This window comes from Tupaia chinensis, unplaced genomic scaffold (genome assembly GCF_000334495.1).
Source record: "Tupaia chinensis unplaced genomic scaffold, TupChi_1.0 Scaffold000086_1, whole genome shotgun sequence".
NCBI lineage: Eukaryota > Metazoa > Chordata > Mammalia > Scandentia > Tupaiidae > Tupaia > Tupaia belangeri.
Window position 1 is genome coordinate 2,960,742 of NW_006159548.1, and position 17,447 is coordinate 2,978,188.

At 37.9% G+C, this 17,447-nt stretch overlaps 1 protein-coding gene across 5 annotated transcripts in view; it reads right to left on the minus strand.

Moving 5' to 3' along the window:
• Positions 1-2,506: 2,506 nt before the first annotated feature.
• Positions 2,507-17,447, minus strand: part of ANKRD17 (ankyrin repeat domain 17) — a 160,744-nt gene continuing 145,803 nt past the window's right edge. For all 5 annotated transcript variants that reach the window (XM_027769732.1, XM_027769734.1, XM_027769733.1 and 2 more), the window contains 5 exons: positions 13,156-13,353; positions 7,857-8,105; positions 5,591-5,769; positions 5,060-5,224; positions 2,507-3,112 (listed from right to left, as the gene is read on the minus strand). In XM_027769732.1, coding sequence (XP_027625533.1) covers positions 3,053-3,112; positions 5,060-5,224; positions 5,591-5,769; positions 7,857-8,105; positions 13,156-13,353 — 851 coding nt within the window. In that variant the 3' untranslated portion in view covers positions 2,507-3,052. The remainder of the gene's footprint in view (positions 3,113-5,059; positions 5,225-5,590; positions 5,770-7,856; positions 8,106-13,155; positions 13,354-17,447) is intronic.

Consider the following 17,447-nt stretch of genomic DNA (forward strand, 5'->3'; position numbering starts at 1 on the left):
AGAATGGAGAAGGGACTGGGGCATGGACATGCCCCTGCAGGATGAATTCTTGCTTTCTGTGCTTTCTGTCTCTCTGGAGACAGAACTCGAGCAAACAAGTGTACACATTCTATAGTAAAAATCTCTCTCTCTCAAAAAAGTGACAGATATCTGGATAGATTCATTTATCGAAAGTAAAAACATTAAAAGAATGGAATAGACATTCTACTTACAGTGATTAAAAATGGAGAGCTTGTTACTGCTTGGTATTTCAATTATTTTCAATAATTCTAATTTTTAAATTTATTGAAAAGTTTGGTATACTTTAAATTTTCTTTTAATGCTGTATCTTGTAAGAATGTTTGTGAAAAACATGAAAGTGAGAATATATTCAATAAACCAGAGAATCTAAAGTTTCCCCATTTAGTCTAACATTAGGTACTGTTTGAATACAATGTGCATAATAATTTTTATGAAATATATATATTTAGGTAATTTGAGTCAAAAGAAAGGTTTTGATACATTATTTTTGTGCCTCTTTGTCTCTGTCTTTCCAGAGAGCACACACACCCTATAGCAAAAATCTCTCTCAAAAAAAAAAAAGTACTTATAAATTTTTCCTAGTATAGAGTTCTAAAACCATAGCATTATACTGGACAAGCCTGATACAAAAAAATTACAGGAACATTCCAATTTATACTCTCTTCCCTACAGTTTTAAAATCAAAATATAGGGTTTTCCCTACCTCTTCTCTAAGATATGCCTATCTTAAGAAATTCTGTTATGTGAAACAACACAAGTTACATGTCATAATAAATATTGAGTATTATCTGTTCTCTATCAGGATGATCCAAATACAAAATAATTCTCCTTAAAAAAGAAAAGAATCAGGTAGAAAACAGAATGACAAAAGTCATTATATATAAAATATCTGTGAAGTAACATGTATAAATTGTCTGTGAAGTAACATTATATCCTGTAGTAAGGTGCTAAAATTTTTATTTCATAGCTATACTTATTTGTTGGATGAATTTTAGTTTTTCTTTTAAGTGTGAGCATATAAACCTCATGTGGAAAAAGAAATTTATTTTAAGACCACTCACTAAATTAAAAGATATGACTATGCTGTTTAGAAGTTTGTAGATGGCATAAGATTCAGCAGATGGCATAATGGTTACGTGGCTGGACTCCCATGTAGTCGACTGTGGTTCAAATTTGGGACCCAGCAACTGAAAATTCATGCCAGGCGTGTGTGCATGCGTGCCCAAAATTCCGATGAGAGAATGGAGGAGATGGGACTGTGGTGTGGCTATCTCCCTTGGGAGGTGATTTCTTGCTTTCTGTTTCTCTGTGTCTCTGGCGAGCACACACACCCTGTAGAAAAAAACTCTCCTTAAAAAAAAAAAAAAAGGAAAAAAAAAAAAAAAAAGAAACTTGTTTGAGAAGTTATCTTTTTACTTTTTACTCAGGCTACCAGTCAAGAAATCATTTCTTTAAACAGCAAAAAACAAACAAACAAACAAAAAAACAAAAAAAAACAAACCAACCAAACAAAAAAACCAACTAAGCAAAGATATTAATATCATCAACTGAGTGATTTATATGAATATTACTTAAGTTTACCAGTGTGAAATTTGTGTCTAAAAAAAGGACAAATTGGTTATTTCACTTATATGCTTACTTCCTTTTACATTTCAACCGTATAATTTATTTTTCCATAGAAACAGGGTAGAACACATATTCTTCTTGGATACAATTTTAATGTTTATTTTTTCAAGTGTATGGAATATGTAGATCCCACTGAGTAGTTTAGTGTGGCCCTGTGGCTTACATAAACAGGTTAAAAGGGGATTTAATATTGTAACGTGTTTTCATGTATCTACCATAAACTGTCTTGATGACAAATGCAAATTTTCTTCTACTTGGCCCAAGTTAGCTGTTCACCCTTTTCATTGATAATATATAAGTGTAGAAGGCAAGAACCCTTTAAAATTGAAAAAAGAAATGATACTTTCCACTAAATTTCTAAAAATTGAAGTTTTTATGTTGACTCTTAATTGGAAACCAATGTTAAGAATCATATCCAATATAAAATAGTACACTAAATTGTTTAATATTAAACAGTATTAAGAGCTTGTATATGCTAACTGGGAACAGTGGTGGCCTTTTAAATTCTCAGAAAGTCTGAATATTTTATGGTCAGAAGAAACCACTGGCAATGATGAAGATGCTCCATCTTTCAGTAGCAGCCAATACAGTGAAAATCTCTACAGAAGTTTTTCACTATCAGATAGCAAGATAATTTTACTGGTATTAGTGGTAAAGGTAGGGAGAAAAGAAAGAGTGAAGAAAGAAGTGTGTATTAGTTTAAAAGTGTGAAAAGGTAATAAAAAGACATGGAAAAGTCAGAAATTTGTTCTTCTATATGTGCCTTGCTACAAATAAACCATTAAAAGCTGATGTAAGCAAACATTCACTGATAATGCCCATTATTTTACTTTGTACTTAAATTACACGAGTAGAAAAGTTATGCTTATTAATAGTTTAATGTATGAAGGAAACATCCAGATTTCTGAATATGAAGGTACATATCTCACATTAATTTAAGTCTACATAAAGTAGAGCTTCTATACTGACATATTGAAATTTACTTTCTGCTTAGCCTTTTCTGTTATGTAAACAATTGTACATTTATTTGCCATTCTAAAACTTCAGGATCAAGTTTACATAATTTTGCTAATTTTCCGTGTTTGCTCAGAAGCAGTTTACAGTACTAAAACCAACCAGCCAAAGAACAGCTTCAACAGAAAGTTATGTCCAAAGGGGAAGAGGGAAAGAAAAAAAAAGAAAAATGGTAAGAAAAATGCTAACTAAGGTAAAACGGATGATGATGGGGAATGGGCAGTCACAAATGTTCACAGAAAATAGGTCAGTTAGTAAGTTCTTCTGCAAAAAGCCTACACACTTCAGTCAAGCACATCAGTAGAATGATTTGGGAGCATAAATTTGTTTTCGGCCACTTGTGATTTCCTCTGAATGAAAAGGAATCTGCAGGTTAACAAGCTGATCCTCATCAGCCAAGCTGGTTCATATGCACACTATTCATGTGAGGTGCCCAGGGTCCAGTCCACACCTATGAATAAAGAGCATGTGTTTTATTATATACATATTTAACATGTATTTGATTAAAATACAACTCTTAAAAACTAAAGAAGTCCTCCTAGAATCTACAGACAGACCACAATCAGCTAAATCTCATTTAATTTGTAACATTTCATTTGCAAAATAATGGCGAAAACCAGTCATAAACAGCGTTTTTCAAATAACCATTGAATTTCATTTATCATTATAATTATCTTTTAATTTGCTACAAGGCCTGTGTGCTCACCAGAGAAACAGAAAGAGAGACAGAGAGAGAAAGCAAGTCGCCAGGTCCAGAACTTGAACCGCAGTCGGCCATGTGGGAGTCCAGCACGTTAGCCACCATACCACTTGATGGCCCCCCATACAACAACTTTTGATATGTTATCCTACCTCTGTTTTTTTTGGGAGAGGTTTTTGCTTTTAGGGCACATGTCCTCGCCAGAGAGACAGAAAAGCGAGAAATCACTCTCCGGGGGCATAGCCATGCCGCAATCCCTTCTCCTCCATTCTCCTCTCGGGATCTTGGGCATGCAGGCACATGTGCCTGGCATTAGGTTAAGCCACCAGGTCCGGGACTCAAACCACCATCGACTACATGGAGTCCAGCAACACAGCCATTAAGCCAACTGCTGGTCTCTCCTACCTCTGTTTTTATGCCTCAAATAGAATCTGATTTACCACTATTTTTAAAAAATCATAACCTGAGTACAAACAGATTTATGGTTGTAGAGGAAAATTATTTAAAAATAGGGCCAGCCAGGTGATGTAGTGGTTAAGGTGGCTGGATTCCACATGACCCACTGTGTGGTTTGAGACCTAAAACTAATAGCTTGCAAAAAGCATGTTGGTCCTGTAATATGCCCAAAATCCCAAGAGAAGAGTGGTGAATGCATTGTGCTATGGTCATCTACTCCTAGAAGGTGCTTTCTCACATTCCCTTTCTCTCTCATTCTGGCAGTACATATGCTCTATAGTAAATTTAAAAATTAATTAAAAAAATAATGATAATAAACCTAAGGCTGGCTCCATGGCCTGTAAGTCAGATCCCATATGGCCAAATCCACTATTGGAATCCTGTCCCAATGGCTTGAAAAGCACACCACGAGTGTATAAACATATGTGCCCTGACAGGATGGAGAAAGGGAGAAGGGATTGTGGCATGACCATGTCCTACTTGGGGATGCTTTCTCCCTCTCCCCCTATCGGTCTCTGGCAAGAGCATGTGCCCTCTGACAAATTATAATGGTAATAATAAATATATACCAAAACATGCTAAAATCTACAATGATTTCTGTGTATTTCAGAGCTACTTAATAGGCATTATTTTGACATTTTATAATACTTTTATTTTTGTCATTATTTTCTTAAATTTGCTATGGGAAACTTGGCACTTGCTGGAGAGAGAGAGAGAGGGAGCTCATGCACAAAGTGAGAAATCATCCCCCAGAGGGACAGCTGCACCCAAATCCCTTCTCCTCCATTTTCCTCTCGGGCATGCACACACATGTGTCTAGTATGCTTTTCAAGCTGCCAAGTCTGGGATTAAATCTGTGCAGTCGGCCATGTGGGAACCAGATGCCTTAACCTCCATGCCACCTGGTGGCTCCAACATTTTACAGTATTTTTAATAAAAACCCCTATATGGCTCTTTTCACACCACTAGTAATTTTGGTGCATAAATATTTAATCACTTTACAACTTAAATCTCTTATCATCTGCCTACCTAATGGAATATACAATGCCTTTCATAATTTAAGCCCCCAATTATGGTGCCTTTGGCCATTTCCTACATCCCTCTGTTATATTTCAGTTGCATTAAATTTCCCTTAATTTCCTCAATTCATCACACGCTCTTGTTATCATAACTTATCAATATGCTATTTGTCTATGCATTTCATGAACACTAAATGTTTATTCACTGAATAATCAGTCTTACCGTTTGAGGGCCATTATTTTCTGTAGAGCTTGAAACCATCTTTATCAGTGAGTTCCAAGAGGGGTCCGCAGCATGAGGGCCATTAAATATAGGTCCAGCAGCCCCATCAGGGATAGGTGCCACTGGAGGAATCATTGCATTCCCATACACAGAAAAAGGCATACCCTTAAAAAGAGAAACACAAAAATTAAGTCAAGTCACTTTTCCCAACACAACCAATAAAATGGTATCTGAAGCTTCCCCTCTTCTTAGAAATGTGCACATTATGAAGGGAATCTAAAAATTACTTTCCATCATATGATTTCTTCTCTAACAATGTATCTAAGCCAGCTTAATAAAAATACTTTGTCAAGAAACATTCTTCTAAATAACTGGGACAAAATAAGGACTTACATAGACAGTTTTTGACCTATAATTGCAGACCAAATCCCAGCATCATTGTGCAACTCTTATCGACTTGGAAGTCAAAGAAGTTTAATAAGAAAAGCACTTTGAAATAAAAAAAAAAAAAGCTATTTAAATCACCATTACCCCAACTTTAGGAAAGTCCATGTATCCTGCAGGAACATGTTGATGGAATGTACCAGAAGGAGTTACAATTCCTGTACTATCTCTCTCCATTGCTTGATGCTGTGAAAACACTCCTGGATCAGACATTGGCCTGTGAATCATAGGATTTCCCATTCCAGGGTTACACCAGTCTACTTTGTCTGAAGGAAAACAAATAGGTAGAAACAAAAATTGGTAATATTTAAAATCAAAGAACAGTAAAATAGAATATCTTACTTTTTTTTAATCTAGTATTTTCCATATTGGACTATGAACTTTTTCAGAATAAGACTCACTGTTATATATTTACAACAGTATTCCCACGTTTATAGGTATCGATACAATATCCTAATAAAATAATCCAAAGGCTTGCTATTAAAAAACAAATTAGGGCCAGCAAGTGGAGTGGAGGTTAAAACACTGGATCCTACGTGGCTGGCTGCACAGTTCGAATCCTAGATCCAGGGGCTTGAAAAGCACACTGGGTGCTTGTGCATGTGTAGGCAAAATCCTGAGAGAAGTCAAGGGGAGAAGGGACTGTGGCACCACCATCCCCTTTGGGGGGTGATTTCTCACTTTCTCTTTCTAGCTCACTCTCTGTCTGTCTCTGGGAGCACACATGCCATAAAGCAAAAATTAAAAAAAAAAAAAAAGTAACAATAATATAAAAATCTAAGGCCAGCCTTGTAGCATAACAGTTAAGCTCTGTGCATAATTAACTGGATACCACATGGATGACCACAGTTCATACCTTGCCTTGGCAGCTTGAAAACATGCTAGATTACTTATGAGAATGACCAAAATCCTGATGGGACAGAGAAATGTAGGAAGGAGAACTGCAGTGTGACCAGAGGGGTGTGCAAGTAACCTCTGACAATTAAAAAGAAAAAGATATTGGGGCCAGCAGGTGGCATAGTGGTTAAGGTGCTGGACTCCCACGTGGCCAACCACAGTTCAAGTCCCAGACCCAGCAGCTTGAAACTCATGTTGGGTGTGTGTGCATGCGTGCCCAAAATCCCAAGAGGAAAACATAAAAGAAGGGACTGTGATGTGGTCATCCCCTTAGAGGGTGATTTCTTGCTTTCTGTCTCTCAGATGAGCACTCAACACTCTACAACAAAAAAATCTTTCAAAACCAAACCAAAACAAAACAGAAAGATACCACCTAAAGAACCTCAAAAGAAATATTAACATCTTTTTTCTTTTCCTAAGAGATTTTTTTTTCTTGGAGAGGTTTTTGCCATAAGGCACGTGTGCTCGCCAGACAGACACAGAGAGAGACAGAGAGACAGAAAGTGAGAAATCACCCCCCCAGGGGGGATGGCCATGCTGCAGTCCCTTTTCCTCCATTCTCCTCTCGGGATCTTGGTCACGCACGCACACACGCCCGACGTGTATTTAGGCCACCAGGTCCGGGGCTCAAACCATGGTCAACTACGTGGGAGTCCAGCGACATAGCCATTACGCTAACTGTTGGTCCCTTCCTAAGAGATTTTTACAATAGGGAATATGCACGTGCTAGAGAGACAGACAGAAAGCAGGAAATCACCCCCCCACTCCAGGGGATGGCCATGCTGCAAACCCTTCTCCTTGATTCTCCTCTCTTGGGATCTTGGGCACACATGGCACATGAGCCTGGTGCAAGTTTTAAGTAGATGAGTCCAGAACTCAAACCATGGTCAACTATGTGGGAGTCCAGCAACATAATCAATTATACCATCTGCTGGTTCCTATTAACATCTTCTGAATACAATGAAATGAAAAAAGGGACATGCTTTGGTTTGATTTTTTTTTTTTTTTTTTTGAGAGAGATTTTTGCTATAGGGTGTGTGTGCTTGGTTACTGGAGAGATAAGAGACAGACAGACAGACAGAAAACAAGAAATCACCCCCCAGAGAGGATGGCCACCATCCCTTCTACTCGCAAGATTTTGGGCACGCACACACGTGTCCAGTGTGAGTTTTAAACCGCTGGGTCTGGTTTTCAAACTGCAGTCGACTACATGGGAGTTCAGCGATGTAACCATTAAGCCATCTGCTAGTATCTTGTTTGACTATGGTTAGAAAGCAATGATAAACAAAATGGGAATGATCCCATGGGAATAGACTTAAAAAGAAATGAATAATAAATATAAACAAAGAGGAATACATATCTTTTTAAAATGACTATGAAAGTTAAAACACTATACACAAAAAAATTATAGTTAAAGGCATACATTAATTTCTAGGAAGCAGAATTTATATCATACCTTGATTGCCACCAATCCCTTCAAAAGACCAGATGCCACTATGCCCTACCGATGTAGACAAATTACTCCCAATAACAGATGGAGCTGAAGTTCCAGTTTGCCTGATACGTGCAGAACGTTCAGTCCCAATAGGGACTGGAACTTTCCTGTCCTGAGAGACACTGCTGGGCTTTTCTGACCCTAAAGTTACTGATGATGGGGCAGGAGATGGTGCACGAACTCCGGAGGATACTGACTGTGCAGGAGAATCTGAAGAAGAGATATTTTGAATAGAATAGAAGTTATCTATATAACATATAATCTTATAAAAGCAAATTTCAAATTTTTAAGATATCTTAAATATGTATTTTCCAAGAAAAAATGAAAGGATAATATTTAAATAATTATGAAAATTAAAATTCGATTAAAGTTCCACAACTCGGACATAGAATATGAAGATGTCAATATTACAAAGTGATCAACTACACATACAATAAACTATTTACTTAATATTTACATGAATTAACTTTATACACTAAATAGAACATAATACCATAGCAATGAGAAGACAGTGTTTAAATTAAAAATACAAAACGACAAAATGAAAATGGTGAAAATCACTGCCTATACTGCTAATTTCCAAACTGTACTTTGGCAACACTTACTCTTTGTTACATTATGATAGTAAACAAAAGAACTCAAGTATATAATAAACTTGCAAAATCAAAATTAGAAAAAAGAAGTTTATTAAGATTTTTGCCACAGGGTGCATAAACTAACCAGAGACAGACAAACAGAAGGAGAGAAAGTGAGAAATCACCCCCACAGGGGAACATTCCATGCCACATTCCCTTCCCATTCTCCTCTTGAGATTTTGGGTATACACACACACGTGCCTGTTTTTCAAGCCACAGGGCCTGGGACTTGAGCCAAAGTTTGCCATGTGAGATCCAGCACCTTAACCATCCTATCACCTGCTGATCCCTCTTTATTGTTTTTTAAATAAATATGTATTTTAATTTGTCAGAGGGTTCAGACACTCACCAGTGAGAGATAAAGAGGAAAAAAGCACCCCCTCATTGGGCAAGGTCATGTGGCAATCCCTTCTCTTCCATTTCTCCATTCTGTTGAGATTTTGGGTGCACATGCAAACACACCCATTGTGTGTTTACAGCCACTAGGCCAGGATTTGAACGCTGTGGTCAGCAATGTGGGATCCAGCTCCCTTTACCACTAAGCCATGGAACTGGACTCAATAAGTTTAAATAAGGACTATACAGAGGTTTATATATGCTAATAAACCAATAGGAGGTTATGCCTCATTATCAAAGTTTATTTTGTTATCTTGTGGATATTATACTGAGTATGTTTTGGGTAATGAAAATCTAAACTTTACCTACTAAAACAAGGTAAGGTTCTTAATGTAGTCAATTTGAGTAATCATAAATGATTCAATCTCTACATATTACTGAGAAGAAAAAAACAATCAAAATTTTATTTTATGTGAAATGCTTAAATATTAAGCACATTTAAATTTAAATAGGTGAAAATGGTAGAGGAGATTGAGACTTAAAAATCTGTTGCCAGGACCAGCATAATAGTTACGTCACTAGACTACCAGGTGGTCGATCGACTGTGGTTCGAGTCCTGGACCTGGAGGCTTGAAACACAATGGATATGTGTGTGCGTGTGCCCTCCCGAGAGGAGACTAGAGGAAAGGCGACTACGGCTTGGCCATCCCCTCTGGGTGGTGATTTCTTGCTTTCTGTCTTGCTTTCTGTCTGTCTGTCTGGCAAAGTGCACATGCCCTGTAGTAAAAATATCTCTAAAAAAATTAAAAATCTGTTACCTGCAAATATATAATGTATTCCTGTTCAATTATATGACCCAGAGACATACATTTAATAATTCTTCCATTTAACTATTTGTACATGTAAGTTTTCTGTGTGTATGTATCCAAAGGGATTCAGGCATCTAATAAATTTGCAAAATCAATCAATCCACCTCTCCCCACTACCCCCCAATATACATGCACATTCATAAAAGCATAGTGTTTCTATTTCCCAGGGTACTTTTTAGTGAATAAAAAGGAAAAAGAAAAATTCAGTTATCATATTAGCTAAAATATATTTTAAAAAATCTTCTCACTTATATTTTAGAATCACACAAAGCTGGTGAGTTTTATAGATCAGTTTTGTCTTTCCAGTGCTCACAGAGAGGAAATTGATTTTGGTTAAATTGATTTTAGTTCTCAATGAGCTGTAGTGGCTATTAATTAAAAAGAATGAACATGATCACACCACGTGTATCTGTGTGCATGCCCAAAATCTTGAGAGGAGAGTGGAGAAGTGTGTGGTATGTGTATCCTGCCTTCAGACGTGATTTCTCACTTTTCCTCTCTGTGTCTTTCCAGTGAGCACACGTACCCTATGGCAAAAATCTGAAATAAAAATGTTTTTAAAAAAGCTACTTTATAAATTCTAATTATTATGTGTATATTTGTTTCACTGAGGAACAAAAACTAAAACATGTGAGCTTGCTATCTTGAAATGTAAACCAAGAAATCTTTTTGTGCTCTAGTGAAAATTAAAAATACACCTGTGGTGGTCATGGATCTATTAACATTTCTTGATAACATTCACTTTTTTTTCATTTCTTTCTGTTATATTACATTTTCTTATTTAAATTTATTTGTCATAAATCATTATGGCATACATATGGCTCTTCAAAGCACACCTGTAGAGTATGATCATCAAATCAAGGCTATTACTACATACATTGTTTCAACAAAGAACCTTACATGTTTGTGTCTGTTAAATGTAATGCTAAGCCCTTCTCACCCACCTTCCACAATCCTCTCCTCTTCTATACAGTCCCTGGTGTCTATGCATGTCTTCCCTACTATTAATAACATTGACTTTTAACAAATCAAAATAAAATGGAAAAGCCATAAATGTTTCTTTGAGATAATTACACTTTTTTGGGGGGAGAGATTTTTGCTATAGGACTCATGCATTTGCTGGAGAGACATAAAGACAGAAAATGAGAAATCATTCCCCAGGGGGTATGGCCATGCACAAACATGTACCTGGCTTGAACTGAACCACAGTCAGCCATGTGGGAGTCCAGCACCTTAACCACCATGCTACCCACTGGTCCCAGTCCTTTTTTTTTAATACTCCAAGGGGCATATGTGCTTGTTGGAGGGTAGTAAGAAAGCTCCTTTCTCCCCGATGGAGAATGGTCACACTGCAATCCCTTCTCCTCCATTTCTTCCTTCTGTCAGGATTTTGGGCAGGGATATACATATGCCACGCATATTGTTCAAACTGTCAGGTTCAGGATTCAAAACCATGCAATCAGCCATGTGGGACCGCCATGTGGGACCTAGTCACTTTAACCACCATGCCACTGACTAGCCCAAAATAAAGACAATTTTCCCCTTGAAATTATACTGATGGGGGCGGTAGATGCTGTTGTGATTACTTTGCTGGACTCCCACATGGCCAACCAAAGTTCAAGTCCTGGACCTGACAACTTAAAACTCATGCCAGGCGAGTGTGCATGTATGTCCAAGATCCCAGGAGGAGAATGAAGGAGAAAAGACTGTGGCATGGCCACCCCCTAGAGAGTGATTTCTCACTTTCCCACTCACTGCCTTTGTCTGTCTCCCCCTTAGAGGGCAATATGTGCCCTAAGGCAAAGACTTTTTTTTTTTTTTAAAGAGAGATTTTTGTTATGGAGAACATGTGCTCACCAGAGAGACAGAAAGTGAGAAATTATCCCCTAAAGGGGGGTGGCCACACCACAATCCCTTCTCTTCCATTCTCCTCTTGAGATTTTGGGAACGCACATACATGCGCCTGGCATGAGTTTTAGACCACCAGGTCCAGGACTTGAACCATGGTCAACTATGTGGGAGTACAACAACATAACTATTACACTACCTGCCGGTCCTAATATTTACCCTTTTTAATGCTAGCAATCTTCTTCCTTTGTATTGTAATCTCAAAACCAAAACTAAAGGTAAATTGATATGTGGTACAGGATTAAATATATTTGCTCTAAAAACGATCCATCTTAGAAATAAACTTCAATGTAGTATTTTAGGTTCAAGATAACCTACTGACTCCAATAATTAAAAAATCTGGAGAGGTCAGCAGGTGACATGATTGATGATTATGGTGCTGGACTCTCATATGGCTGACCACAGTTCTGGTCCTGAACAGGCAGACTTGAAAATCATGTTGCGTGGCTGTGTGCCCAAAATCCCGAAAGGAAAATGGAGAAGAGGCTGTGGCATGGCCATTCCCCCTGGGGGGCGTGATTTCTCATTATCTCTCTGTCTCTGCAGCAAGTGCATGTATCCTGTGGCAAAAACCTGAACATTCTTTTGAAATTCCAGATTGCTAATAGAGAAAATTACATCTTTTATGCTATTGAAAATAATGACAAGGTGGGACTAGCAGCTGGCATAATAGCTATGTAGCTGGACTCCCATGTAGTCAACCGCAGTTTGAGTCCCAGACCTGGTGGCTTAAACTCACAATGGGCATGTGTGTGTGTGTGTGTGCGCGCATGCCCATCACCTCTGGGGGGGTGATTTCTTGCTTTCTGTTTCTCTGTCTCTCTGGTGAGGGCATACGCCCCACAGCAAAAACCTCTCAAAAAAAAAAAAAATAACAAGGTTTAAAAGTTAAAAATCTCGGGAGCAGCAGGTGGCATGGTGGTTAAGGCGCTGGACACTCCCACATGGCCAACCAGGGTTTGAGTCCCTGGACCTGGTGGCTTGCTTTCTCACTTTCCCTTTCTCTCTCTATCTCTGTCTCTCTCTGGTCAAATTAAAAATAAATGAATGAATAAATAAAATTAAATAAATAATTATTTAAAAATCTATAATTGTATTAAAAAATGTAGATATATTTTTTAAAAAAGTTAAAAATCTCAAAATCTAGAAAAATTTAAAAGCTTTCATTTTTTAAAGAGGTATTTTTGCTATCGGGTGTGTACACTTACTGGACAGAAGGGGAGAGAGAGAGACAGAAAATGAGAAATTGCCCCCTAGGAGAGATGGCCACCCCATAATCCCTTCTCTTTCATTCTCAAGATTTTGGACACACACACACACACACACACACACACACACACACCTAGAATGAGTTTTAAGCCGCTAGGTCTATGACTTGAACCATGGTCAGCCATGTGGCAGTTCATCAAAGTAACCATCATGCCACTTGCTGGTCCCAAAAGCTTCTATTTTTAAGGAAACATATATTTAAACTCTTTGTATGGAATTGGAATTATAGCATATAATACTCACCATTTGATGCTGATGAACATGGAGTCAACAAACTAAGTGGGGAAAAATGCTGTCTGTTAAAGTTAGCAGCTGCGGGTGCTCCTCCGAGGGGTGCTCCAGGTCCATACATCTGACCTCCTGAAAGGTTTGAGGCAAAGTTTCCCAAATGTGTAGAGGAAGGTGTTACAGAGCCATATGGCGAGTCCATATTGACAATACCTATAATATAGAAAACCGTAATTTTTAAGTTACTCCTAGGAGAAATAATTAAATGCACCTAAAATTCTAAGGGTCCTCCCATATATCCAAAACATTTTTAGGTTATTAAAAAGAACTTCTCCTTGGGTACTTAAGACACTGATTTTTCATTTCTCCATTTTATAAAGATAGCTATAAAAAGAATTATCAAAGAAAATATTTTTACATTTAATTGTAATGTTTGATCTTTAGCTATTATATAAAAGATGAAGTTTTAATCTCAGCATTGAAAATTTAAATAGGTTTAAGGATCAAGGAGTTGTATAAACACTGATCTTTGGGCCAGTTCATAACATGGTAGTTAAGGTGGCTGGATCTCACATAGCTTACTGCAGTCTGAGTTTCAGACCTGGTGGCTTGAGAAATAAGTTGGGTGTATGTACACATGTGCCTAAAATCAGAAAAGGGAAAGCTGGAAGAGAGGAGACTGCAGTGTGATCACACCCCATGGGAGGTGCCCTCTCTGTGTTTCTAGGGAGTACAGAGGCCCTCTGGCAATTTTTTTTTAAATAACTGATCTTCAAAAACCTATAGCGAAGGAAGAACCAGCAGATGGTATAATGGTTACATCAATAGATTCCCATGTGGCCAACCATGATTTGAGTTCCAGACCCAGAGGCTTGAAACTCATGCTGGGCACATGTGCATGTGTGCTCAAAATCCAAAAAGGAGAATGAAGGAAAAGGAACTAAAATGTGGCAATCTACCCTGAGGGTGATTTTTCAATTTCTGTCTCTCTGTCTCTCCAGCGAGAGCATGTGCCCTATAGCAAAAATCTCACTTCAAAACAAAACATAAATAAGTAAAAATAAAAATTTAAATCTACAGGAAAGGAAGGGCTAGTCTCATAGCCTAAAGGTTAAGGGAGCCAAATTCTTCACAGCCAATCACGGTTGAAGTCCCAGTCCCAGGGGATTGAAAAGCATTTTAGGCACACTTGTGTATGACTCAAGTTCTACCAGGATGGAAATTCAGAGGGTAAGAGATTGTGGTGTGACCAAGCTCAACTGAGTAGTGTTTTCTTCTCTCTCTGTCTCTCTCTCTCTGGAAAGTGAATATGCCCTCTGGTGATTAAAAACACACATACACAACTGAGGAAGAGAAGACTGTAAATATACTTCTATATTTATATTTATGTGTACATATATGTGGGCACATATGTACACACAGATGCCAAGCAAGTTTTTCAGGTTACCTAGTCCAGTATTCAAAATGTGGCTGGCCATGTGGGATCTGGCTCCCTTAACCCACGAGGCTATGAGCCATAAATGTTTAATCTGAACCTAACTATGGATTGAGGAAACAGATTAATCTGAAAACAAATGGGTTTTTAAAGTATTCAATCAAGAATTACAAGGGAAAGTGGTGGGATGCTTGAATGTACAGGAGACCAAAGAGACATAACAGCCAATGGAACCCAAGACCCTTGCTTAGAACTTGCACTAAAAAAGATGAAAAGACACAGGCATAAAGGATATAAATGAGACAATTATACTGTAGGTTGGGTGTGATTACACAATTAATTCTAACTTTCGTGGGTAGAGTAATAGTGGTATAGTTGTAAATGTAAACATGCCTGTTTTACAAAGACATACCAGTGTACTGAGGGGTGAAATATCATTTTGAAACCTATTTTCTCATGATTTGACAAAATGTGGGGAAAAGAAAACAGACATAGGGATAAAAAGAAGGAAGGAGGAGGAAAGACAAAGAAGGAAAGGGAAGGAGAGAGATGATACAAGAAGTATGAAAATGAAAGAAAGCAAGAGGGAGGGAGGAACAGAGAAGAGAGTTTAAGAAAAAGTTAACAGGTAGAGAATAAAAATGAGGGCGTATACAGGTATTTACTACTCTGTTTATTCCTTTCCTTAAAACTTTATGTGGTTCATAGGTTTTTTGAGAGAATTTTGCAAGAGGGCACGTACGCTTACTAGAGAGACAGAAAGAAAGAAAGTGAGAAATAATTCCCCAGAGGGGATGGTCACGCTGCAATCCTTTCTCCTTCATTCTCTACTCAGGATTTTGGGCACACATGCATATGCACCTGGAGTGAGTTTCAAGCTGCTGGATCCAGGACTTGAACAGCAGTCAACTACATGGGAGTCCATCAATGTAACCAATTATGCCATCTGCTGGTCCTGGTTTATACATTTATCAAAATAAAAACTAAATGGGCCAGCAGGTGGCAAAGAATTTAAGGCAGCTGGATCCCACATAGCCAACTGTGAGGTTCCAGACCTAGTGGCTTGAAACATACACCAAGGTGGAAACAGCAGGTGGTATGGTAGTTAAGGTGCTGGACTCCCACATGGCCAACTGCAGTTCAACTCCTGGATCTAGGGGCTTGAAAATCATGCTGGGCACACGTGCTTGTGTGCCCAAAATCCCAGGAGGAGAATGGACGAAAAAGGATTGTGACATGGCTTTCTCCCTGGGGGTGGGGGTGAGGAAGTGGGTGGTGGTGGTGATTTCTCACTTTCTCTTTCTGTATCCCTCTGTCTGGTGAGTATAAGCACCCTACAGCAAACTAAAAAAAAAGAAGAAGAAAAGAAAGGAAAGAAAAAAGGAAAGAATAAAAGAACTAAAACAAAAAAAATCATTTAATTTGATAAAATAAAAGAAGAAATGAAGAGAAGAAACTAGGCCATAACCAGGCACCACTGGTAGGGTGGGTGCTTTCTCTCTCTCTCTCGCACGTGCACACATATGTGCACATGTGCCCTCTGGCAATTAAAAAAGTTAAGCAAACAAAGTATACATGAAACACAAAATGGATTAGAGAAAAATAGATAAACAGGAAAATTAGGATCTGGAAGAGGTTAAGGAGAAAATAAAAAAGATGCTTCCTGGGTCCAGCAGGTGGCGCAGTGGTTAAGGTTCTGGACTCCCATGTGGCCCACTGCAATTAAGTCCTGGACCCAGAGGCTTGAAACTCAACACCACGCACGTGAGCATACATGCCCAAATATCTTGAGATGAGAATGGAGAAGGGACTGTGGCACAGCCATCCTCCCAGAGGGTGATTCCCTGCTTTCTCTCTGTGGTGAGCGCATGCATCAAAAATCTCAAAAAACCTCCACAAAAAAAAAAAAAAAAAAAATCTTGAGTAAAAGTCAAAACTCAATGTTAATTTTAGCTCCCAAACTCAATGTTACTTTTAGCTCCAATCAAGTGTACAGCTCCCCTAAAACTGTTTCTCTTATTATAAAGATGATCTTTTTTGCTAGGCTTTTTCATAAAACAAGAATTTAATTTTTTAAAAAATCTTGCATTTAACCTTTACCAACACAACACCAAGATTACACATTTTTTTGGAAAGGTAAAATATTTTTTTTAAATCCTATTATAAAATAAAATATAAAAGCATTTCCCATGTATTTTCATACAATAATCTTTTAAAATCGAATTATACAGATTCAGTATATATTTAATATTCAAGATAAGTTATTCTGAAAGTACATCTATAATATATTTCAATCAACTTTCAGCAAAGAAATATTTATTAAGGTTATTACATTTATTTACATATTAAGAAATAGGTAAAAATAACACTGAGTTTCATTAAACTTGAAAAGTTTTGTCCCAGAATGTCACAACCAATAACATGGACCAGAGGTTGGCAACCTTTCTGTAAAAGCCAAATACCAAATATTGTAGGCTCTGCAGGTCACACAGTCTCTGTCTCAACTTCTGAATTTTTTTTTTGGTAGAGGTTTTTGCTTTAAGGCACATGGACTTGTCAGGGAGAGGGAGACAGAGAGAGAGAGAGAGAGCAAAGGAGAGGGAGAAAGTGACAAATCACCCTCCGGGGTGGGGCATGCTTTAATCCCTTCTCCTCCTAGGATCTTGGGCAAGCATGTGTACCTCACCCAGCATGAGTTTCAAGCCACCAGGTCTAGGACTTGAGGGAATCCAGAGGTATAATTGCTATGACATCTGCTAGCCCCTCAACTCCTCATTTCTGTCATTACATCAGGAAAGCAGCCATAAGTGATAAGGAAATGAGTGGGCATTACTGTGTTTAAACAGACCTTATTTATGAATATCAAAATTTG